This window comes from Artemia franciscana, chromosome 18, assembly GCF_032884065.1.
Source record: "Artemia franciscana chromosome 18, ASM3288406v1, whole genome shotgun sequence".
Lineage (NCBI taxonomy): Eukaryota > Metazoa > Arthropoda > Branchiopoda > Anostraca > Artemiidae > Artemia > Artemia franciscana.
Genome location: NC_088880.1, coordinates 25527336 through 25553816, shown reverse-complemented (window position 1 = coordinate 25553816; position 26481 = coordinate 25527336). Strand labels below are relative to the sequence as shown.

Sequence of the window (26481 nt, the reverse complement as noted above, 5' to 3'; positions counted from 1 at the left end):
ACTTCAATTTTATGTAAGTGATTTATGAGTTTTTTAAAGAAAAAAAAATACAATGCCTTAACATATGATTAATAATTAATGTTTCTCTTTTTCAGGTTCCATTTCTGGGCAAAACAGGGGAAAAAACTTCAATTTTATGTAAGTGATTTATGAGTTTTTTAAAGAAAAAAAAATACAATTGTGCTTTAACAAATGACTAATAATCAATATTTCTATTTTTCAGGATCCGTTTTGTGGAAACAAAGAGGAAAAAACTTCAATTTTATGTAAGTAATTGTAGAGTTATCTAAAGAAAAAAAAACAATTGTACTTTAACATATGACTAATGGTTAATATTTTTCTTCTTCAGGTTCTGTTTCGGGGCAAAACTGAGGAAAAAACTTCAATTTTACGTAAGCAATTTATGAGTTATTTAAAGAAGAAAAATAATTGCGCTTTAACATATGACTAATAATTAAAAAAAAGTGATTTAACACATGACTAATATTTAGTATTTCTCTTTTTCAAGTTCCGTTTCGGGGCAACACACAGGAAAAAAATTCAATTTTATATAAGTAATTTATGAGTTATTTAAAGAAAAAAACAATTGTGCTTTAACATATGACCAATAATTAATAATTCTGTTTTTCAGGTTGCGTTTCGGGGCAAAGCAGAGCTAAAGACTTCAATTTTATGCATGTAATTTATGAGTTATTTAAAGGAAAAACAAAACAATTGTATTTTAACTTATGACTAATACTTAATATTTCTCTTTTTCAGGTTCCGTTTCGGGGCTAAACAGAGCGAAAAACTACAATTTTATGCAAGTTATTTACGAATTGTTTTAAGAAAAAACAAAAATCAGCTGACTTTTAAAATCATGTAGTTGTCGGTATCAAGCCATGGTATAATTGTAGAAAAGCCAAGACGGATAGCCCGGGTAAAAATCTGGCATAAGTCCTTTTTAGGATTGTATAAAAATGATTTCATTTCACTTGTTGATAGTTAGGTCTATCATACATCCGTTCATACATCATTTCTAGGGCAGAACTAAGGTAGATAGTCATAGAACTAAGGGATAAAAGATCGGACTTATTTCGGGTTGGCGTGTGACAGACAATGTTCACAAGTCTTGTATGCAAAATGTGGGACTGAACTTGCTCTAACTCACAAGCAAACAAGTGACCTAAGCCTAATAGGCTTGGCCGCTTTTTATTTATTAAAAAATCCTTTCTCAAGACCAGAACACAATTTGTGCTTTATTGAAAACAGAATACGCTTGACATGTTTTCACTTTTCTTACTTTCATAAATAGAAAATTATCCAAACTTTAAGGAATAAATATCAGTATATGTCAATTAAACCGACAATCCATGGTTTTTTTTTCAGTAAAACGCAAATTGTGTTCTGGTGTTGAGAAGGCATGGGGGTTACCAGCCCTAATCATGTTAATTTTAGCTCGTTTCGAGTTTTACCCGGCTATTTATTGTAATTTCTGTTCGTTTTGAGTTTCATTTATTTACTGAAAGTCACTTGTGGTAGTTTTACAATTGGAAGATTATTTGACTTTATTTTTGCTTATTCTTGGCTTAATGGAGCATTAAGTTCTTTACTTTTTTTTGAAAAATTGTTCTGTAGAAGAACTTTTTTGAATTAATTTAAAGAGAAAAAAAACAATTGTGCTCTAGCATACCGCTAATATTTCTCTTTTTCAAGTTCCGTTTCGGGTCAATATAGAGAAAAAAGCTTCAATTTCATGTAAGTAATTTATGAGTTATTTAAAGAAATAACAATTGTTATTTAGCTTATTACTAATAATTAATTTTTCCTTTTTCAGGTTCCCTTTTAGGGCAACAAAGAGGAAAAAACTTCCATTTCATGCAAGTAATTTATGAATTATTTAAAGAAAAAAACAATTGTTCTTTAGCATACGACTAATATTTCTCTTTTTCAGGTTCCGTCTCGGGGCAACATAGAGGAAAAGCTTCAATTTCATGTTAGTAATTTATAAATTATTAAAAAAAAAGTGATTTAGCATATGGCTTATAATTAATTTTTTTCTTCTTCCGGTTGGCTTTCCAGGTAACAGGGAGGAAAAAACTTCAATTTCATGTAAGTAATTTTTGAATTTTTTAAAGAAAAAAAAAACAATTGTGTTTTAGCCTACGACTAATATTTCTCTTTTTCAGGTTCCGTTTCGGGGCAACACAGAGAAAAAACTTCAATTTCATGTAAGTAATTTACGAATTATCTAAGAAAATACAATTGGGATTAAGCGTATGACTGATAATTAATATTTCTTTTTTTCAGGTTCCGTTACGGAGCAACATAGAGGAAAAAGCTTCAATTTCATGTAAGTAATTTATAAGTTATTTGAGGAAAAAACAATTTTACTTGAGCAAACGACTCAAATAAATAATAATTACATTTTTCATATTCCGTTTCGGGGCAACATAGAGGATAAACTTCAATTTCATGAAAGTAATTTATGAATTATATAAAGTAAAAAAAACAATTATGCTTCCGCATATGACTAATAATTAATATCTCGCTTTTTCAGGTTACATTTGGGGTAACATAAAAGAAAGACTTTTATTTTATGTAAGTAATTCATGGATTATTTAAAGAAAAAAAAATGTACTTTAGCTTCTGAGGAAAAAACTTCAATTTCATGTAACTAATTTATGAACTATTTAAAGAAAAAGCAATTGTGCTTTAGCATACGACTAATATTTCTCTTTTTCAGGTTCCGTTTCGGGGCAACATACAGAAAAAACTTCTATTTCATGTAAGTAATTTATAAGTTATTTAAAGGAAAACAAAATCGTGCTCTAGCATTCGAGTAATAATTAATATTTCAGGTTTTTGTTTAGGGCAAAATAGAGAAAAAACTTCAATTTCATGTAAGTAATTTATGAATTATTTAAAAAACAAAACAAGTGTGCCTTAACATATGACTAATAAGTAATAATTAATATTTTTCTTTTTAAGGTTCCGTTTCAGGGCAATATAGAGGAAAAAATGTCATGTGAGTAATTTATAAATTATGAGTAGGCGACGCTTTAGCATTGCCTATAGTAAAGGGCAATTCATTAATTTCAATGTATTATATTTTTTCCAGAGGAACTCAAATGAAAGATATGGTTGCATAATAATTGGAGGGGGCTCATTCAACGGGAAGTCAGAAGGTCTGATATTCTTTTTAGGAGTCAGAATTAATCTAAGGGCAACCACCCTTCAAAATTTTGTTATTCAAAACAGTCCAAAGACTATATCACTATGCCTCCGACAACCCCCTCCCTCCAGACCCGAGGCAAGGGCTGTAAGTTATGCGAGTTGCCTATTGTAAAAATATTACGTTTTTGTGAAAGGGGTGGTCGTATAGACTTTGGTTCAAGTTCAAGCTCTTTTATTCAATAAATATAAAAAACTCAGTAATCCAAAAATCTCAAAGGGCCTAGAGCCCGTTAACTGAAACAACAATTAATACTACATATTAATCATTGCAAATTACTGAACTAGGCCTAGAAAAAAAAATAAGAAGTACTGCTCACGCGAATGCTGACAGGAAGACAACCGATCTCCATATCACCATCACCTAACTCATTAGATCCAAAGGGAATCTTTGGTCGTCGATGTGTCCAAAAAAGCTAAGGGTGTTACGGTGAAGCTTCAGGGAATGTTAAGGGGGATGCTGAACTAATCAAAAGACATTGTGTGCATTCAGGCTAGCAATAAGGGGAAGTTTGCAATACACTAAGAACGGCCAAGGTTATTAGTCTGAAACTTTCAGAGCCACTAGTACTACTGATACTACTACTACTGCGGCTGCAAATGCGACTGCTTTCAATGGCGACTACATCTACTTGTGACTACTTTCAGGGAATATTGAGGGGGGTGTTACCAAAATCGAAACACAGTATGCCCATCCTGACTGTCAAAGGATGCATCAGTAATATCTCAGGAATGGCTGAGGGAGTTAGGAATCGTTGAAGGTGGTGGGGGTAAGGGAGTTGGTGAAACTTTCAGGGCACGTTGTACAGTGCATGGAGGGCAAATGCCCCCTTGTCCTTTTTAGACCCCCTTAACACTGATAAAAGTTATGAAATAGCCACTTTGTTCAAAATAGTCAACAGAACTAACATCTATGCATCTTGGGAAGTCATGCCCCCACATACCCTGAGAAAAGCGTTGCATATTGCGCAATGTGTCCATTGTTTATATACAGGATTTACCAATGGGAAAGAGGAGGGCAATTTTATCCTGAGTGCGTCAGAAAACGCTAAGGGTATTAAGGTTAAATTTTAGGGAATGCTGAGGGGGGTATTAGATTAAATCAAAAAACAATATGTGCATCCAGGTTCTCAAAAAGGTATATCTACTATATCTTAATTGCGACTAGGGTTACTAACTTTACACTTTCAGGACCATTATTGCTACTACTACTGTGACTACAACTGCGACTATGACTGTTTGCGACTGCAACTATGACTACATGGGACTACTTGCAAGTTTGACTACCTGCCAATTTGACAAACTCGACTAAAGTTTGGGAAAAAGACAGCTTGTGGCTGCGACTACTTCCTACGGCTACTTCGACTGCTTGTGACTATAACTACTTGTCTGTGGCTATGACTATTTTTATCTGCTAATGCGACCACTTGCAACTTTGACTGTTTGTAACTATAGCTACTTGTGACTGCGAATACTAGCGAATACGACTACTTGTGATTGCAATTGAGGCTTCTTATGATTGCGACTGTGACTACTTACGATTGCAACAACTTATTACTCCAAATTCAAGTAGTTGCAACTGCCAATACGACTGCAACTCGACTACTATTGCAGCTACTTGCGTCCATGACTACTTGCAGTTCCAACTACTTGCAACTGCGAGTACAACAACTTACGACTACGAGTGCGACAACTCGTGACTGCAACTGCCAATGCTTGCGACTGTGAATACTGAAATTAGAACCGCTGCTACTACTGCAATTGCGACTGTACCTTTAAGTACTACTGCAACTTTTACTATTATAATTAAAACTAATGAACTGAATCAAAAGAGTTTAGCTGCATCGTGTTTGTCAAAATGCTAAGTGGCATAGTGCATCCAGGTTTCCAAGTGGGATTATCTGCAACATCTCACGAATGTTTAGGTTCATTAAATTGTAAATTTCGTTGCAAATAAAGGGGTGTGTTGCACAATCAAAAGATACCAGATGGCTCCAAGTTGTCGAAAGGTATCTGATCGTGTCTATACTGATCTCAGGAACGCCTACGGATTTCAAGTTGAAAACTTTATAGAATGCTAAGGGGGTGTTAAACAAAATCAAAAGACACTATACGCACCCAGGTTGTCAAAATGGCATATCTTCAATATTTAAAGAACGCTTAGGGGAGGGTATTAAGTTGAATATTCAGAGAATGTTTAAGAGGATATCGAACCTAAAGACATTATGTGCAGCCCGTTTGTTAATGAGCGTATCTTAGGAATGGTTAAGATTATTAATTGAAAATTTTCAGCAACTATCAAAGGAGATATTAAAGTAAATCAAAAGACAAACTTCCCGAAAGTGTTGAGGAAGGGGGATTAAACTCAATCGAAATTCCACTACGTGCACCCCGATTATCAAAAGTATGTATGTTCAATACCTGAGAAACGATCAAATCATGGTATTTTGTTGAAAACTTTCAGGGCATGTTGAACTAAATCAAACAATAGTATGTACACCCAGCTTGTTAAAAAGGTGTATGCAATATCTCAGGAACAGTAAAACAGTCAGGAACAGGATCCTGAACCTCAGGATCAGGTATGTGCAATACCTGAGAAACGATCAGATCATGATATTTTGTTGAAAATTTTCAGGGGATGTTGAACTAAATCAAACAATAGTATGTACACCCAGCTCGTTAAAAAGGTGTATGCAATATCTCAGGAACAGTAAAACATATTAATTTGAAACTTTCAGAGAATGTTGAGGAGATGTTGATCTAATCAAAAGATACTATGTGCATCCCGGTCGTCAGAAGGGCTTATCCGAAGCATCTCAACAACAACTAATAGAATTTAGTTGAAACATTCAGGGGGGTCTTAAAATAAGTTGAAAGAAACTAATTTTCAATTTCTAACTATGTTTTGTTTGTATCTAACCAGCCCTTCTTGGTATTATTCTGATCTCATATATTCAGTATGCGATTTAGCATGCGAGACCACCCTTTCTTTCCTTAGAGAGTTTAGAGCTGAACTCCTGGCCTCCAAGAGGCATAACCAGGACATTAGATATTATGTTTCACTAATATTCCCTATCCCTTTCTTTTAATTATCCTTGTGGCAAGATTTGGCAAAAACATTGACACTGGACTTACGGTAAAGTGACCCCTTTGACCGAAATAGTTTAGGTCAAGAGCTGAATCCCAAATTCAGAGCCAAGACAGGTACTTTTACTTTACATTAACTGTAGATAAGATACAGAAAATAGATAAAAGCGCAAAAAATTACAGTTGGCCATTTATCACTCATAAATCCTAAACACTTTCGATAGTAATAGGAAAAAATAGCCTCGAAAACTTAAGGAGTCAAAGCGCCGTAAAAAGTGCTAGTAAACCCTGTTGGATGCTCGAAAAAAAATACGTAATAACATGCTCAAAATTTGGTCAACTATGAAAGTAAAAACAAAAAGAAACAAAATGGTTACCTGAGCCAGACCAGGGCAGAGTTGGAATACTGGCTGTTTGTGCAACAATACTTGAGGCAATCTTGTCGCCGAGGGCCCACATTGCCTTCTCAGGGGGACCAATAAACGCAATCCCATGTTTATACAATAACTCAGGCAACTTTGGATTTTCAGACGCGTGTCCCCATCCAGCCCAAACAGCCTAAAGCAAAATATTATTATTACATTATCAAAAAATAAAGATAGAAAAAAGTTTGAGCCGGAAAGCCCTGTTTCTCGCTTGGCCTGATGCCCAAGGAATATAGACAAGATAAATTACAAGTTACGTGAAAAACGAGTTTTAAAAAAAATCAATGAAATAGAAGGAGCCTTTACCTGTTAACCATTGACAAGCATCTAGGGAGTGAGAAACTTGAAATAGCATAGACTGTTTTCAGTCAAGTATTTAAAAATTTCACCAATTTTCCTTGCGAATTCCCATTAGAACGCTTTCTGTAGAGTCATTAGTGGGGTTAACTTGTAAACCAAATTGTATATTGTGTACTATATGTAAGTATTCACATACACCCCCTCCCCCTTAGATTTTAAAAAATGCCTTTTTGCATAATTTCGTTGAAAATACCCTTTAGGATTTTCATTGAAAAAAAAACTGAAAAACTATAAAATTGCACCTTGTAAATAAAAAAAAACACACTTAATAATACATTTTGCCCCCAACCTATATTTACTTGACCTTTAACCTTTACGATGAGTCAAGTAGCCAAATTGTATAAAATAGTTATGATGAACAAAAATATGCTCTGCCAAAGCAGAAAAAAAAAATCAGGAGGTTTTCTAAATTTGAGAACCTCATCTATGGAATTGCAGTGCTCAATAGATCATTCTGCAAATTGCTGGTGAGGTCAGTCAATGTAAAACTAACCACAAGAAAAAAGAATGCTATCCACTCCGCCCCCTAGATTGTCCCAAGCTTTGTCTTCTCAGATTTTAGAAAGTTATTCACAGGTACGATTTAAAAAAATCGTAATTACAAGAAAAACCACTTTATAAATGAACCTTCTACCTTATCTCGAAATACGTCGTTTAACCTTGAACCTTTTTTTTTTATTTAGCCTCCAAATTCGTGGCAAAACTCCTTATCCAAACTTGGGGCAGTAAACAGAACTTGATATTCCCCGAGCAAAGTAACCTAAGTTGAGATAGGGCGTTTTGGCTTGAACACACTAATATCCTTGAAGAGTTAGGGCGCTTGCGCCACCTGGTGTTTTTGTCATTTAAATCCGAAGCTCAACTATTTCAACGGAAAAGGTGTTGAGAACAATACAGCGTAAAAATTTAGTCATTCAAGTCTTAATGATGCGAAAATTTTCAAACAGTTCGTGGTAACGAACTGTAGTAAGGAGCGACCCGGCTCAATAGTAACCAAAACTCTAAAAAATGGAATTTTGATATCAATAGCTACATCAAAAGAATCGCATTTTAATGCTAATTTTAAATATATAAGTTTCATCAAGTTTAGTCTTACCTATCAAAAGTTACGAGCCTGAGAAAATTTGCCTTATTTAGGAAAATAGGGGGAAACACCCCCTAAAAGTCGTAGGATCTTAACGAAAATGACACCATCAGATCCAACGTATCAGAGAACCTTACTGTAGAAGTTTCAAGCTCCTATCTACAAAAATGTGGAATTTTGTATTTTTTGCCAGAAGACAAATCACGGGTGCGTGTTTATTTGTTTGTTTGTTTTTGTTTTTTTTTCCCAGGGGTCATCGTATCGACCAAGTGGTCCTAGAATGTCGCAAGAGGGCTCATTCTAACGGAAATGAAAAGTTCTAGTGCCCTTTTTAAGTGACTAAAAAAATCGGAGGGCATCTAGGCCCCCTCCCACGCTCATTTTTTTCCCAAAGTCAACGGATCAAAATTTTGAGATAGCCATTTTGTTTAGCATAGTCGAAAACTATAATAGCTATGTCTTTGGGGATGACTTACTCCCCCACAATCCCTGGGGGAGGGGCTGCAAGTTACAAACTTTGACCAGTGTTTACATAAAGTAATGGTTATTGGGAAGTGTACAGACGTTTTCAGGAGGATTTTATTTTGTTTGGGGGTGGGGCTGAGGCAAGGGGGCTATGTTGGAGGATCTTTCCTTGGAGGTATCTGTCATGGGGGAAGAAAAATTCAATGACAAGGGCGCAGGATTCTCTAGCATTACTATAAGAAAACAATGAAAAATAAACATGAAAACGTTTTTTCAAATGAAAGGAAGAAGTAGCATTGAAACTTAAAACGAACAGAGAATATTACGCATATGAGGGGATCTAAAAATACTTTAGCATAAAGAGCGAGGTATTTAGGAGGAGATAAATACCTCGCTCTTTATGCTAAAGTATTTTTAGTAATTTCAACTATTTATTCTACGGCCTTTCTGATTCAGGGGTCATTCTTAAAGAATTGGGACAAAACTTACGATTTAGTGTAAAGAGCGAGGTATTAACGAGGGTACAAACCCCCTCGTATACATAATAAAAATATAAGGTTATGAAAGTTTGTTACGTAAGTTAATTCTTAAGTTACGTATATTTTTTACTAATAAAAACGTTCGTTAAAAATTAAAAGTTCTAGTTGCCTTTTTAAGTAACCGAAAAATCGGAGGGCAACTAGGCCTCCTTCTCCACCCCTTATTTCTCAAAATCGTCTGATCAAAACTAAGAGAAAGCCATTTAGCCAAAAAAAGAATTAATATACAAATTTCATTTTAATAATTTAATTGGGGAGAGCCAAAACCAAACATGCATTAATTCAAAAACGTTCAGAAATTAAATAAAAAAAAAACTAATTTTTTTAGCTGAAAGTAAGGAGCGACATTAAAACTTAAAACGAACAGAAATTACTCCGTATATGAAATGAGTTGTCCCCTCCGCAATCCCTCGCTCTTTACGCTAAAGTTTGACTCTTTGCCACAATTCTACTTTTTAAAACAATTAAAAGCTTTAGCGTAAAGAGCAAGGGATTACGTAGGGGACAACTCATTTCATATACGGAGTAATTTCTGTTCGTTTTAAGTTTTAATGTCGCTCCTTACTTTCAGCTAAAAAAATTAGTTTTTTTATTTAATCACTATAAAGCTTAATAGCGTTTTTATTTTTTGTTTTCAGAAACTTTAAGTGACATGTGACATTTAATAGCATCTTTTCCGTTCGATTTTCAACCATCATACCAATAAAAGTTTTTTTTTCATATTTATAAAAATTCAAAGACCTTTCAAAACTATTATTTATTCAAGACTAACGACTTTTACTTCAAACTCTTCATCAGGGGACCACACCTACCTCTCCTTTGAACTAACAGACATATCACTAGCTGTAATCAGGCAGCTAAACAGTTTCCTTATGGCAAACTTAACCGATCACCTCACCTTTTGACTTTAAATTTTCAAAAGCTAATCAATTAAAAACTGACTTTTAGACCTATTGCATGACAATTTGAGCCTTAAATTTTCCAGTATATAGTCTTGATTAGGATGCGATCGTGAGCCAGTCTTTAAGTTCTCCTATAACAAAATAACAATTCTTCTTTTCTTTTGGAACTATAGTATAAGGGGCAGGGCCTCAAGCACCAGTGTGCGAAACCGTCAAAGTCATTAATCCCACGTTGCGAAAGCCATTTGGTACCATTCCCTCTAACAATTTAAAAAAAATTACCAAAAATCCAATAAATACTAGCCATCCTTATTACTACTGTTTTATTTATCGAATTTTTCTATTCAATCGTATTTTATAACATCTGACTGCGTCATTGCATTTGACTGTACTAGGTTATATCGAAAAATCAGAGGCAGATACTCCACGGAAACTTCTTTGATGGATACATTCCTTTCCTCACTTTCTCATATTTGCGACTGGTTAACTGAGTTTTCAAATATCGGGTAATACGTAAAAACTTAGCTGAAAACGGGTTTCTGAAAACCCGGCTGAAAACCAGACACAAAATAGCCATACTTCGTATTGTCGAAGGGGATCAATCAGATATACTTTGATTTTTCTCTTTTTTTCTTGGAAACACAGCATACAACTTATATTTTGATTAAAAGATCATTGTTATTAAATTTTGGTATAAAGAGCAATCTAAAATGAAGAAATTACTTTCTAGTTTACTGTAAATCTAGTTTACTATAAATTAAAAAACACCAATAATGACCAAGACTGCCTTCCAATCATACAAAATATAAGAAGTTATTGACGAATTTTCTGAAGACTGTGGTTAAAAAATATCTAAGTGAAAATTTTGAGAATATAAATAATTACAGTCTTCATTGAAGTATAATGCAAATGGTTACTTACGAGTTACAGCGAACACACCAAAGAAGTGAAGTTAGGTTAATCCTAACGAAATATACCAATATATGATGAAAATATAATACTTTAGTAACAAAATTATGGAAACAACAACAGAGAATTATGGAAAGCAGCTCGTTCAGAACACTTTATATTAGACCTCATCTAACCAACTCTATATGTTAAATATTTAATTAAGATATACCTGTACAGTAGTTTATCTCACTGAGACTAAGCTGATTATCACTGAATGCAGACAGAGAAACCGTTTTATTCAGGTCAAGAACTAGTGTGTAGTCAGGCAATACCCTGGTCTAGGAACAAAAAGGAAAAAATACTGCTAAGTTTTGCTTTACTTGTTTGAAGATCAAAGGCAACAATTTGCATATTAGCAAATTAGAAAAAAAAGAGCAAATTAGCAGCGAAAATCAATCTTTGTACGAGACTTTGCTATGAAAGTTTTTTCAGATACTTTGCCTTAATTCGACAGTACCGAAACTATTATATGAGTCAAACTAAACTCAAAACCGGTGCTAGGTGTATTTCGCACCGGAAAATTACCCCGTGGAAATTTCCCTCCACATGCAAAATTAAGGAGCTAGAGAGAAAAACTACAAATAAAAGTAACGAAGAAAAGAAGGAATTTTGGAGTATTCTACCAGTATTACAAAATATAGGCAGTATATGTGGAGTAGGATATCTTATAGTATTTATTTTTACATTTATTTTCTTTTCATTCTTTTTTTGGGTTTTTGGGGGGCTTATTTGCAATAGCAGAGTAAAATACAGCTTAACCCTGAGACTGTGGGGGTGATATCAACCCCGAAATCAAAATTATTAGGCATTACGCAGTTTTTAGACGAAGCAGATACCTCAAAATTTGGTTCTATATCATAGGGGGGAGGAGAAGATAGCAGAAAAAAAAAACAAGAGGGAGGCTGATTGCCCTCCAAACTTTCAGTCTTTAAAAAGAACACACGAACTTTCATTTTCCATTCGAGTGAGCCCTTCCCAAGTTTCTGAGATAACCCCTTCCATTAGAAGTGGGCGGGGGAAAAGATTTTGGCATTTTCTGGCCTTTTTTTGGGCTTGATTTTGAGAGGAAGCATTTTTTTTTTGTCTGCATTGGAGTCCCGTTACCCCGAAGTTTCATCCCCGAAGATCCAGGCTAATCGAATAACTTCGGCCGCTTTTGAGTCACCTTTGTTGAAGGAGGTACCGATTCCAAAAAGACAAGTCCTTGGAATAATTTTCGGTACATTAGTCCCCTTGGCCCAAGGACTTGTGGTTGTAGGTTTCAAATTTATCAGGACGAAAAGTTTTTGTGGCTTATTTCCGGGTCCTAGTTCTTACCTCTTCTCAAAGCAAAATGTTTTCCAAGTTTGATCTATTCGACCAAGAAAATAATCCCTGAAAGTTTTACGCCATTGGAATCCCAAGATCAAACATGTCCCCCTTGTTTCACTAGAAAATCTACAGGTAAAAACTGAGAGTTCGTCTAATTTACGGCCCTTATTCCATGGCCGTAGGGGTTAAGTCATCCTTGGATGCAGATTTATTAGTATTTTAAACTAATCTGAACAAAGCGGGTACCTCAAAATGTTGAAGATATGACTTAAGGGGTTACAAAACGACCAGATATAAAATTAGCTTCTATGACGGGGGCTGGTTGTTCCAAAAAGCCCTTTTGGCTTTTAGAAAAGGCACAAGAACTCCAAAAATGGTTTTAAGGATTTCCAAAAATGGTTTTAGGACAGGAGCTGGTGGCTCTCCAATCATTTTTTTACTGTAAAAAAGGAAGTAGAAATTTCAATTTCTAATCGAGTGAGCTTCCTCAGAAGTTAACGATGATGAGGGGAGAGGATTGAGGAAGGGACAGCCACCTACTATACGGAAAAAAAATCTGCTTGTTTTAGAGTTTAATGTTACTCTTTAATTTCATAATAAAGACCTAGACCAGAAATATTCTCAGAAATGAAGAGGGATTATATATCTATTTCTACCTCCTTCCCTCCTTAGAACTCATTCTATATTCATCTGAAGGCTAAAGGAGAGTTAGGATCTTTAGGCATGAAAAGTCACTCTTTGATGCATCTTTCTTCCCCTCCTCCCCACCTACAAAATGATCCGCCACCCCTCCTTAATAATAGCTGATGCAAACTTACACAACATTACATATAATTTCATGAAATATGAAGGGAATTAATTAAGTTAAATGAAGCGTTCAAATCAATGTCAGAAACCTTTTTCTGCGTTCAGACGAGAGGTATTAAGCTGTAGCACCCTAATTCGGAATGAATCTGAATAAAGGGGGGTGAGTAATTAATTTATAGCCCCCCATGCCATTTCCTGAATTTATCTGAAGTGTCATGGAGATTTAGACAAAATATATTATTGAAATGGCATTCTACTGGCCAAATTTCCCTTTGGTTGCTTAATTTTAGATTTGGGGCGTATTTTCCGGAAAAAGGGGGGAGATTTTTGGGTAGGATTTTCCCGAGAGTTGTATTTTCCACGGGGGAGGGGAGAATTTTCCGCGGAGAGGGAAGATTTCCCTCCAGGGGGGGACAAAGGACCCCATCAAAACCATTTACAAAAATTTGTATTACAAGTTACCTCCAATACTTCCATCAATACTTCAAGCAACACTAATGAAAGTATTTTTGTGCCTTCAAACTTTTAACCAAGCTTGTCACACAATGCTATGAGCTATGGTTCACTAATAAAAGGAGGTTATTAAAAATAACTAAACCAAAAGAGTACTTATTTTGCACTTAAATTCTATCTTGACTACTTGATGTAACATAGTTGTGGATTTATGCGTATTTAATGTTTAATGCTTCTAATGAACGATGTGTCAAAATATAAGCATCTCTAAACGAAACACACCCATGACAAAAGGTGACTAAAGTAAAATTTCTAATAAGTTAAATATAGATAGGAAATAAAGTATAGCAACAAATAAAAGACATAAATAACAGAAATATAAATAAATAGAAAATGTTACAGATAAAAGATTTTTATTTATAAAGGAATTATATATTTATAAGGATTTATAAATAAAAGAAATAGAATTAAAGAAATAAATAACAATAAAATAAATCATAGAAATAAAAAAAAATATAAAATGAAACAAAAAAAATTACATAGAAACATAAACAAAAATAATAATGAGATATATATAATAATAGTGATTAATTATAAATATAATAATCAAATAAAATGTAATAAAAATAAATACAATAAAAATATACTAATAATAAAATATTAATATATAATAAATATAATATAAAATAAATAATAAAAATAAAGACACAAAAGAAACAGAGGGTAAGAAATAAAGGCATGTTACCTGCACTTGTTTTCTTTTGGCAATGTCTACAATGAGCTCAACATTAGCATAGTTGTTATTATTTGCCCCACCAGGTACAGGTACAAAATGATCTGCCATCTTAATGTACTCAGCATTGGCTGAAAAACATGAAATTTTATTGGAACTTCACCACAGAGCATAAAGAGTGAAGCTTTTAATAGTTTTTAATTGGCATGGAGGCTTAGCACGCGCAATTGTGGTGACCTCGGGCGGCTTGGTGCTACGGTGAGTTTTTAGCAATAGTAATGGTAATCAAACCACGTTATAAACATCAATAGAGTGCAATAATGTTAGCTCACTATTACTGAGCCCGATAGTAGTAGTAGCGGTAATATTTTAGTAGTAGCAATGGTAATGATTTCACATTAAAAAGATTAATAGAGTGCAATAACGCTAGCATACTACTGCTGAGTCAAATAGTAACAGTAGTAGAAATCGTAATGAATACACTATAAAGATAAGTAGGGTGCAATGATGTTAGCTCACTATCGCTGAGACCAATAGTAGTAGAAATAGTAATTTTTTAGTAATAGTAATGGTAATGAATAAACTATAAAGATTAATAGGGTGCAATAATGTCACCTCTCTACTGCTGAGCCCAATAGTAGCGGTAATAGACATATTTTCATAGTAGCAACGGTGAAGAGACACAATATATATATTAATAGAGAAAAAAGTGTTAACTCACTACTGATGAGCAGTTCAGCCCGGTCTTGGAAATTGGGGAATGAAAGAAGAAGCGACTTGCAGAGATCTTTTCTCGTCAATCTTTCTCGCAAATAGGTATCAAATAATAGGAATAATAATGTATCTATTATAGGTAAAATAAAAGTATTTTCAAAGCTCAAAATATTTAAGGTCTACTATTCTGCTAAGCCTTCCCATTTCATTGCTGTTATTACGTTTTTGGTTTTGTTTAATAATAAGTGTTTTCTCTCTCTCATTACTTTCTCATTTCTCTTTTTTTCCCCTCCATAGATCAATTTATGCTCCTGCTTTGTTTTCACTATCACAATGAAAAAGCTCGAAAAGAAGAAAAAAAGAAGATGCTTGACCACCTTAGTGTAAAAACAGAAAAACAAAAAAGGCTGTAAAAAACAAACAAAAACAATCCACAAGAACAACCACTAAAATAAAGTTACCCTATCTCCGTAACTTAGATAGCGTTTTGATTTTATTTAGTGGTGTATTGTTATGGTCTTTTTTGTATTTTTTTATTATCTAAATATAAATATATATATATATAAATATGTATATACATTATAGTACAAATAAAGAGAACTACAGCAGTAGAAGGCAAATGTGATGCTGTTAGTAAGAGATCATAGAACCTGTCCAAATAGACCATTCATTTAGCTGTAATTTGTAATTGATATTGACGGTCGTCTTCAAGAAGAAAAGGAGTGGCATAATTTTTTGTATTTAGTATGATTAAGGCTAGCTCTGTTGTTGTCTGGTTTAGGTTACATACCAGAATTATATTCACTTCTCTTTGCGAAGGAATTTAAATTTAAACATTTTACCATTATTGATGACTGTGACAAAATAGGCATAAATTGGTACAAACTGAAGAACTTTGTAGAAATGATAGTGAAATGAACACGTTTTTAACTTCAAAATTGTGTGGTCTCCGGGAGTTCTAAAATAATAAAATGTCACCAGAAGAAATTCAAGTCAGACAGGAAAAACGAGAACTGAAAAACAAAAATGAATGAGAACGAGAACTCACCCCTGAATACCAAATTCTTGCTGAAGTCAGCAATAAATTCAAAAAAAGTCCCAATATTCAAAGAAATCTCGGAATATCCTATTATCCCCCAATATTCTAAAAATCCCAAATCCTCAGAAATTTTGAAATACATTCTACTAATGTACGAAAATCCTTTCGATTTTTTTTTTTATCAACACAAGCTCAAAAATCTTATATTTAATCTTCAGAAAAGTCATACAAATGTTAGATAAGTCCTTTGTCTTAAGAATGGCAATATTTATTCTACCATTCAAGTGCACCACACCTCTGGCACTAGTGTCGCTACCTTCCGGGAAGGGTCCCAAGTTTTGAAAACCTATGAAGAATTTTGATCTTTGATTCATAAATGATTTTTTAGACAACACTGGCTTCAACTTACAGAAATAAACATATTTAGAGTATATAAAACATAGTAAAAATGCATAAAATTTTAACAAAACAGTGAACAAAATAAACAAAAGCAACAGACTTTAAATTATAAAGGAATCCAAATATTTTGACTTCACGTCCTAGGACCTTTGAAAAAAACAATAACAAAATATAAAACATAACAAAATGAATTAAGCTAAAGTAAGACTTTTATTATTGTTTTTTTGTTTTCCGTTTCTTTTTATATTTTGTTTAATTTAGCTTAATTAATTTTTATGGCACTTGATATTAACCAAGCGACATATAGCAAATTCTGTCGGTCTGTCGGTCTGTCTGTCTGTCGGTTCAGGTTTTGCTAGTTTAGGCACTTCCAGATAAGCTAGAACGATGAAATGTGGCAGGCGTATCAGGGACCAGACCAGAACAAATTGAAAATAGACGTTTTTCCAATTCGACCATGTGGGGAGGGGAGTGGGGGGACGCTTAATTCGGAAAAATTGGAAAAAATGAGGTATTTTTAACTCACGAACGGGTGATCGGATCTTAATGAAATTTGATATTTAAAAGGACATCGTGTCTTAGAGCTCTTATTTTAAATCCCAACTGGATCTGATGACATTGGGGGAGTTGGATGGGAAACCTAAAATCTTGGAAAATGCTTTAAGTGGAGGGATCGGGATGAAACTTGGTGGAAAAACTAAGCACAAGTCCTAGATACGTGATTGACATAACTGGAACGGATCCGCTCTCTTTGGGAGAGTTGGGTGGGGGGGTTAATTATGAAAATTAAAAAAGAGGTATTTTTAACTTACGAAGGAGAGATCGGATCTTAATGAAATTTCATATTTAGAAGGACCTCGTAACTCAGATCTCTTATTTAAAATCCCGACCGGATCCAGTGTCATTGGGGGGAGTTGGGAGGTTGACCGGAAATCTTGGAAAAGGCTTAGAGCGGAAAGATCAGGATGAAACTTGGTGGGAAGAATAAGCACAAGTCCAAGATACGTGACTCACAAAACTGAACCGGATACGCTCTCTTTGGGGGAGTCTGGGGGGGGGGGGGTACTTTGGAAAAATTAGAAAAAAATTAGGTATTTGTAACTTACGAACGGGTAATCAGATCTTAATGAATTTTGATATTTAGAAGGATCTTGTGCTTTTGAGCTCTCACTAAAAAATCCCGACCAGATCCGGTGACATCGGGGGAGTTTGATGGGGAAACCAGAAATCTTGGAAAACGTGAAAATTAAGGTATCTTTATCTTACGAATGTGTGGTCAGATCTTAATGAAACCTGATATATAGAAAGATATTATGTCTCAGATGCTCCATTTTCAATTTGAATCGGATCTGGGAACATTGGGGGTTGGAGGGGGGAACAGAAATTTTGGAAACCGGAAATCCTGGAAAACGCTTAGAGTGGAGAGATCGGGATGAAACTTGATAGGAAGAATGAGCACGAGTTCTAGATACGTGATTGATATAACCGGAATGAATCCACTCTCTTTGAGAGAGTTGGAGGGGGGGTTTTCGGGAAAACTAGAAAAATTGATGTATTTTTAACTTAAGAACGGGAGACCAGATCTTAACGAAATTTGATACTTAGAAGGAACCCATGTCTCAGAACTGTTATTTTAAATCCCGAACAGGTCTGGTGACGTAGGGGGGAGTTGGAGGGGGAAACCAAAATCTTGGAAAACGCTTAGAGTGAAGATATCGGGATGAAACTTGTGTGTTGAATAAGCAAATGTCGCAGATACGTGATTGACGTCACCGGACTGGATCCACTCTCTTTGGGGGAGTTAGGAGGGGGTCCAGTGCTTTGGCGAGTTTGGTGCTTTTGGATGTGCTAGGACGATGAAAATTTGTAGGCGTGTCAGGGACCTGCACAAATTGACTTGATAAAGTTGTTTTCACCGGCAATCTAAGGAAATAATCAGCTAGCATAAAGTTAAAACAAAACTTTTATTTTCTCTTAAAGTGATTCAAGTGACTTGTTATGTCTAATTTAAGTAATAATTAGGTAGAGAGAGGGCTGAAAGGAGAGGAAAAATTAGAAATAAATGAGGTATTTTTAACTTACGAGTGGGTGATCGGATCTTAATGAATTTTGATATTTAGAAGGACCTTGTGTTTCAGAGCTCTTATTTTAAATCCCGACCGGCATTAAGCCTCGGATTTTCCTTTTAAATCAATCTATTGATTCTTATAATTTTGCTAGAGCTCATACCATATGCGCTCTTGGCTCTTCCGACCTCGTCACAAGTGCCATATGAGCTCTTAGCTCTTGTTTTCTTCGCTGATAAAGGCTTCCGGACGTGAAGTCAAAATATTCGGATTTCTTTATTTTTGAAAGTTTGTTGTTTTTTATTTGTTTCTTTCTCAGCTTTGTTTAAAACGATATACCCGTTTTAACTATATTTTCATTTGTTAAAGACATTTTGTTCAGTTATTCCAGACCGAGAGAAAACTGAAAAAATACCATATTTTTAGGCATTTAGTAAATTTTTTCCAACGGGCAAAGTAATTTTATATGTCAATGGCACATGCCAGGTACATTGGAGTATTTCTATGGAGCAAGAAAACGTGATCAACAGGCAAGAAAAAAATACTAGCAAAGTAAATGAGGAACTGGTGCAGATTACGCTTGGAAACTAATTAATTTGCACTAAGAAAACAAATGTCATCATATCTGCCTTCAATTCAAGTTCCTGCAATCCAATTTGGGCATGTACAGTTAGTCAGCTAATATGAATACTCGTTTATGATATATGCCCATGCACAAGGCCGTATCCAGGGGGTTTAGGGAGTTTGACCCCCCCCCCTGTGAATTCTTTCTCCAACTCATAAAAATGTATCAACAAAAATGAATGAAAACAAATTTTGATGCGTGTTTTTAAAGGTTTTTTTGTCAATTCCTCCCCCAAAAAAATCCTTTGTAACACCCCCCCCCCCAAAAAAAAATCCTGGACACGGCCCCGTCCATGGAAAACAAAATTTAACATAGCATTGTAGCCCCATCCTAAATTTTAAAAACTCAAGACCAGGGTGTAATGGTTCATTCCAATATTACAGTAATAATATTAAAGTAATAAAAAAATAATAATATAAATCAAGCAATTTTTGTATATGAGGCTTAATCACCGGCAATCTAAGGAAATTATCAGCTAGCATAAAGTTAAAACAAAACTTTTATTTTCTCTTAAAGTGATTCAAGTGACTTGTTATGTCTAATTTAAGTGATAATTAGGTAGTGAGAGTCTTGCTGAGTGTTTTAAAAACTAGTAGCATTTATATGATTATGTTCATAGTTCAGTGCCCACAAAACAGGTAAATATACTAGTAAATACGCGAATATACACATAAATTAAAAAAATACGTAAATTTACGTAAATATTCGTAAATATAAAAGTAAGTAAATAAACAAGTAAATATAATAGCACCGTCAGCATGCATTGACTTTTCCCTTTTTGTATAAGGCAAATTCTACCTTTTAGATCTTCTGGAGTTACCATGGCAACAAACTTAATTGCTCTTTCATTTCTAAACATCTCATATGCCCACCTCCGCATTGACCGCATACACTTTACAGCAGCAATACCGTTATTTGCAATAAGCACCTGCAAAAAATATTTTAAACGACCATCTTGAGAAAAAAGCCAATACTTTTGAAAAGGAAACTAAATAAAGAGAGATCAAGACGGAAAGAATAAAACAAATTAAGTTGTAGAGAGGGGAAGAATAAAAGAAAGAGAGAGAGTGTGTGAGAAAGACAATAAGCGCCTGCGAAAAAATATTATTGAACAACTGACTTGAAAAAAACAGCCCATAACCATAACTCTTCTGAAAAACAAATTAAACAAAGAGAGATCAAGACAGAAAGACTAAAAAAGATTAAGTAAAAGAGAGGAGAAGAAAAAGAGAGAGACAGAAAGGTTTGAGAGAGGAAGGAGAGGAAGTTCAGTGACTACGTTTGCATATAACCAGTTCGGCTTCGGGTCAGGTCTGAGCTGTCACCATGCTCATCGTGTTTTAGCGCAGCTTATTAAGGAAGCCACTCGGAGTAGTTGTAGTCTTCATTTTTGCACCCTTGATATATTTAAAGCTTTCGATAGTGTTTGCCATGCTCAGGCTTGGTATGCTCTTAGTCAACTTGGTGTGAATGCGTCTGTGATTCTGGTTTTGAAGTTTTGGTATTCAAATTCTTATTTAAGATCAAAGTCAGGGAATGGTGACTTTTTCGGACGTATACCAGTCAAGTGTGGAATTACACAGGAAAACCTTAATTAAACCACAGTATAAGAAAGGTGACAAGAGTGAGTGTCGTAATTATCGAGGCATTAGTCTGGTCTCTGTAGGTAGCAAATTACTGAGTAATATGATACTTTTTAGACTGAGAGATGCTGTAGACAAAGTTTTAAGGGAAGAACAATGCGGTTTTAGAAAAGGTAGAGGATGTGTCGACCAAGTCACTCTTAGGTTAATAATTGAGAAGTCCCTTCGTTGTCAAACACCTTTGGTCCTCAGTTTCATCGATTATGAGCAAGCTTTCGATTCTGTTGATAGAAGAGCGTTAACAAAGGTCTTATCGTTATATGGTAAACCATAAAAATACATTAAAGTGATTTGTGCTATGCATGAGAATAATACTATTGCGGTTAAGGTAGGAAATGAGGTTAGCAACTGGTTTTGAATTAAATCAGGAGTTAAGCAGGGTTGTGTTCTATCCCCCTTTATATGGATCATTTTGATGGACTTCGTCTTAAGGAGCACAGGAAAGGCAATTGGAGACCACGGAATCAAATGGGGAGGAAAAACGCTCCTGGACTTGGATTATGCTGATGATTTAAGCATATTAGATGAAAGTGTGAGCAAAATGAATGACGTTTTAGAGGTTTTGCGAGTTCAGGGTGCTAAAATAGGCTTGAAAATTAATGTTAAGAAGACTAAGTCACTAAGGCTAGGAATAAGTGAAGATCAATAGGTGACATTAGGTGACGAAAAGATTCATCAGGTTGGGAGCTTCAGTTACCTTGGTAGTATTATTAGTACAAATGGTGGGAGCAGTGAAGATATTAAAAGTAGAATAGCTAAGGCTTAGGGTGTTTTTTCACAGTTAAAAAAAGTTTGGAAGAATAGAAAGATAAGTCTGCAAACCAAGATTAGAATATTGGAAGCTACAGTGATGACAGTGGTCAAATACGGTTCTGAAGCATGGGCACTCCGAAAAGCAGATGCAAATTTACTAGATGTTTTAGAGAAATTGCCTACGGATTGTTCTGGGTACCCGGCTGACTGACCGTATTTCAAACAGTAGGCTGTACGAAAAATGTGGTTCAATCCCGCTTTCTAGGGCTATAATGAAAGAAAAGTTGAGATGACTAGGCCACGTTCTGTGGATGAAGGATGACAGATTACCGAAGATTGTCCTTTTTGGCCAACCGTCTGGGGCTACACGGAAAGCAGGTCGTCCTTGTCTGGGTTAGGAGGATGTCATAAATAAAGATTTAAAGGAAACGGGAACTTCCTGGTAGGGTGTAAAGAGGGAGGCATTAAATAGATTAGGTTGGAGGAGGAGCGTGCGTAGCTGTGTTGGCCTCAGGCGGCTTGGTGCTGCAGTGAGTTATTATTAGTAGTAGTAGTAGTAGTCTTTTTCCGTACCACAAGTCACTTCTTTTAGATGCCTTGGTCAGACAATTCGGGATATTCAATTTAAGCTTAAACTGGGGTATTCTAAAATTGTTGGAAATCGTGGACATTTCCGGTGACAAGCACTTACAAAGCTGTACTCGAGTTTCTGCGACCATTCTGTGCTATTTTGTGCTGGGTTTTAGATGCTTCTTAATAAAGGTAACGTAAAGAAGGTCAAGACGGATTACTATCGGTATAGCAAGTTCTTACTTTAATTACCACGATCATTTGGGAACCGAAGGTTAATTAGTAAATATCAGGCAAAGGATATTGTTCTCTCAGTGGAAAAACTAAGTTCAAAATTAATTGATGAAGCGCCATCCGTCTTGGTCCTAGCAATTGTTATTTCTTTTTATTGTATTTTGCGTTATTTGTAGTTCTTTGTTTTTTCTCCTAGAACTCCACTTTTTCCCTTTGGTAAGTGGGTAAGAAATAAATTATTATTAATAATATCATTATTATATTGGACCCACTACCAAATTCTAATTCTGACAACACTGTTATAGCAGTGTTGTCAAAAATTTGGTCCATAAGTAGTATAAGAAATACAGGAGCTGGACCACATCATTAATCAATCGAATTTACCCCACTATCATCATCCAGTAATCAGTTTTCGTTACTTGTATATTTCCGATATTTCTATAATACCTATATTTGTCAACATATTAGCAGACTGATAAATTTCAGTTAATCTATTGATATCCTAACTTAAATACTGATTTGTCAGAAGTTGTTGGTTAACAGCTTCACCTTTTAAATCGTTTAAAATATTTTTCAAATTTTGTAAAGTAAAAGCCTCAATGTCCGATTTCGCATCACCTAAATTAATTAAGCGCTTGCCCTGTACATCAAGATTACTATCGTTATCCTGTAATCAGTTTTCGTTACTTGTATATTTCCGATATTTACTTCCTAAAGTTCCAAATTTATTAATTTATATACATAAATTTTATTAAGCGAATATCCAAGTTCTTTCTGTACTTGAGAGATTCACCATTTGTTTTCAAGTCAATTAGTAAAAATCTATGATTCTTTGTTGCTTGATTAAAGAAGTTGATAATTTTTTCTTTTTTCAAGTCAGATGCACGGTTTTGTCTGATTCTATCAATTTCTTCTGGAATACATGAAAAATGCATAATAGTAATTAAAAGTAGCATAAGGTATATTAAAGTAGCTCTGAGAAATATAGATAATTGATGTATCTCGTTTTCTAGCTCTCACGAATAAATCTTAGTTTTTTCTGATCTTTTTCTGCTACAAAATCGTAAAAGATAACTAAATTTTGCAACTTGGGATCTAGGAAATCTACACCAACGATTCGCTTTTATCATTAATCATAACCAAAAGCTCCATGTCAGTTTTTTCTTCCAAGACATTCATGTTGAGCACTTTATCTTTATATTTATCTTCTTAAAGATCTTTAGGATACAGATAAATTTTTTGAAAGTATCAAACAATCAGTATCAAACAATCGGTATCAAAATCAGTATAAAAAAATTAGTATCAAAAATCAAAAGTACCACAAAAATCAGTATCAAAAAATCAGCATCAAGGTATCAAAAGTATCAAAATTTTGAAATCTTAAATCAAATTCAAGAGCAAATTGGTTTTATCACATCAAGAGTTTCCGCAAATCAATAGTCAAAAAGGCCCTTGAGGTGCAAGCAGACATTTATTTTTAAAACGATCTTTATTTTTTCCACATTCATATGCTTTAATAGATGCTTTCCTATTTATTTACTTGGTGAAAATTTGTGTGTATTCTAAAAGGTGTGACACGGCGACCATTTGTAAAATAGGTACTTGCCGTCTTTGGATTTTGTATGTCTGCTGTGTATTGCATTATTAGCATAAGAATTGTAATGATTAGGCTCAGAAATACGTATAACCCCGTTTAATGAAAGTCAGGCAACAATAGTGAAGTACGGCTCAGTGTATTTTGAATTAGACTTTTTCAACTGAAAACTCAGATTTTTTTCAACTTTAAAAGCTCCCTGAATGAACGTGAGTGGAAGCAGTTACAACACGTGCATAGGTATGATATGGGTTTGGGATTGGGGTGGTTAGCTTGGAGGTGGAACGAGCCCAATGACACTATTCAGGGCGCTCCGATCATGCAAATTGAAAATCACTTCATTACTCTGATTTCGACAAGGCGTGACACTGTCTGCCATGTACTAAATGTGCTTTATTTTGAATGTCTATATTGTATAATTACCCTCAAATTTGAAGTCACTTAGCTCAGAAAACTTTAAGTGCTATTTCTAGCAAAAAAAAAAAAATCAAATGCAAAAATAAGCGGGGAAAACGGGCTTCAATCATGCATATTTAAAATCCTTGCTTTCCTCAGAATTTAAATAGGTGTATGTCCACCTTTTGATTAAAATATTCTTACGAACCCTTTGTTTCAAATGATCTACTTGCATTTAATCCTTATTCATAGCACTACTGAAGATATCAACCCAGAAGACACCATGTCCCCGTTGAAGTTAATTCAACCACCGTCCAACAGGGAACAGTCAAAACTGACGTTACGCAAATACTATTAAATTGATCGACATTTTATGTTCTGTCAAGAAATTGTTTTTAAAGTGAAAACATTCTTTTCCTTTAGTTGAAAATTCAGCTTCTCTTGCTAAAATCCCTTTGAGATATCAAAATTTGAAAACACAAGCTATTGCTTAGGATGCCAACAATGAGTAAAGAGACCGTAGCAAGTGCTATGTAACGCCCCCTTAACGTTTTAGACACCAGCAGTGTCATTCGCTTATCTGAGAGCAAATATGCACCCAAAATAAAACAGAAACACTATAGTATTGGAACTCCCATTGAAAAAAATAATTCAGTAGTTAGAGTTGAAATCCCTTGCCCTTAACGGCAATTAAAACCTAAGCAATAAATAACAAAATAGTTACCTTATCAATGACCTTGTTCCCGCCAAATTTCTTGACAAACTCTTCTGGTGTGGCAACTGTCACGTCTTTTGAAGGTACATAAAGGTGAGCCATTGACATTGATCCCCGCTGGAGTCCTGGTCTAAAATAAACAAAATAAAAAACAAAACAAACAAATAGCATAACAAATAGAATAACAAAATAAAGAGTTTTGACTCGTTTACTGAGTAACTATAAAAACTGGTCCAAGGAAGTGGCGAAAAATAGCGGAATCTATCAAAATGTGCCCTACTAAAATGACTCAAAATAAAAAAAAAAACCTGCTGTCAAGCCAAACAACTTATTGCTCTAAAATTGCTAATTTTATTGACTAAAATTGCTCGGACAAGTTTATCTTCTCAAGTACATAAACTACTGGATTACAATAAGTTATTTGTAATCAATTTGTAATTATATTTACAATAGGCTATTTGTAATTTGTACTCATACTTATAATCCACTCCCATAAACAGTCAGGTTTGGTTGTGATTCCTCCAAAGCAATGCTGAGATAATGGCTCTTATGTCCCATCAGATTTCGTCAAGATCTAACAAACTCTTGTGGGAAACGTTTTGGCGATAACAATTCAGGGATCTTATCCTACAAATAGGATATATCTGGTACAAAGCCCTAAAGGCTAATGTGAAGAAAAAACGTGAAAGGCAAATGACCAACCAGATACTTATTAATACCTAGCCATTGCTATTTTAAAAATTCTCGTCCATCCCACCAAGTTTGGTCGACATTCGTCAACCCATTTTAGTGCATGTCACGGTGACAAAAATTTAGAAATCTTTCCTCCCAGAAAGGTCAAAAAGAGTACGAGTGCCTAAAAAGCCACGAGTAAGAAACTTTGTAGCAGTTCCAATCAAGTTTGATAAGGATCCAATATCCCCATCAATTGGATGTCGTAACAACAATAATATACAAAGCCTTCCCTTTTTCCTCCCCCAGAGGTCGCATTGGGCCTGGATCCCCAAACGGCAAAAGTAGCACTGTGACCCTTGCTTCCACTAAATTTGGTTGCGACGAACTTTCTTATCAAACGTCCTTGCGGCATTAGTTCAATTTCTCACTTCTCCCGCAGAGGATGGTCTGTGTCTATACTCTCAAAGGCCTAACTAGGACACTTGTTCTAATTTCTCTAAAGGTATTTTTGAAATTTCAGTATCCCTTTTGCTAAATATCCTGATGACAGAACTTAGCAACTGTTGATCTCCCTCCCCCCCCCTTTCCCACATAGGTCAGATCGTTTACATGGACTCCTAAATAGTATCTATGATGCTTGCTGTTACTTTCCACAAAGTCTCAGTGACATCTTGATGATAAAAATGTCGGACTCCTCTTCCTAAAGGCCGTATCCAGAGGTGGGGGTA

General features: G+C 34.8%; 1 protein-coding gene across 1 annotated transcript in view; it reads right to left on the bottom strand.

Moving 5' to 3' along the window:
* LOC136038804 (acetyl-CoA carboxylase-like) overlaps nt 1-26481 on the bottom strand; it is a gene marked incomplete in the record, with an annotated part of 240102 nt that overhangs the window by 189473 nt on the left and 24148 nt on the right. The window contains 4 exon segments of the mRNA XM_065722186.1: nt 6678-6858; nt 14343-14461; nt 19972-20101; nt 25088-25208. Of these exon segments, the coding sequence (XP_065578258.1) occupies nt 6678-6858; nt 14343-14461; nt 19972-20101; nt 25088-25208 (551 nt within the window).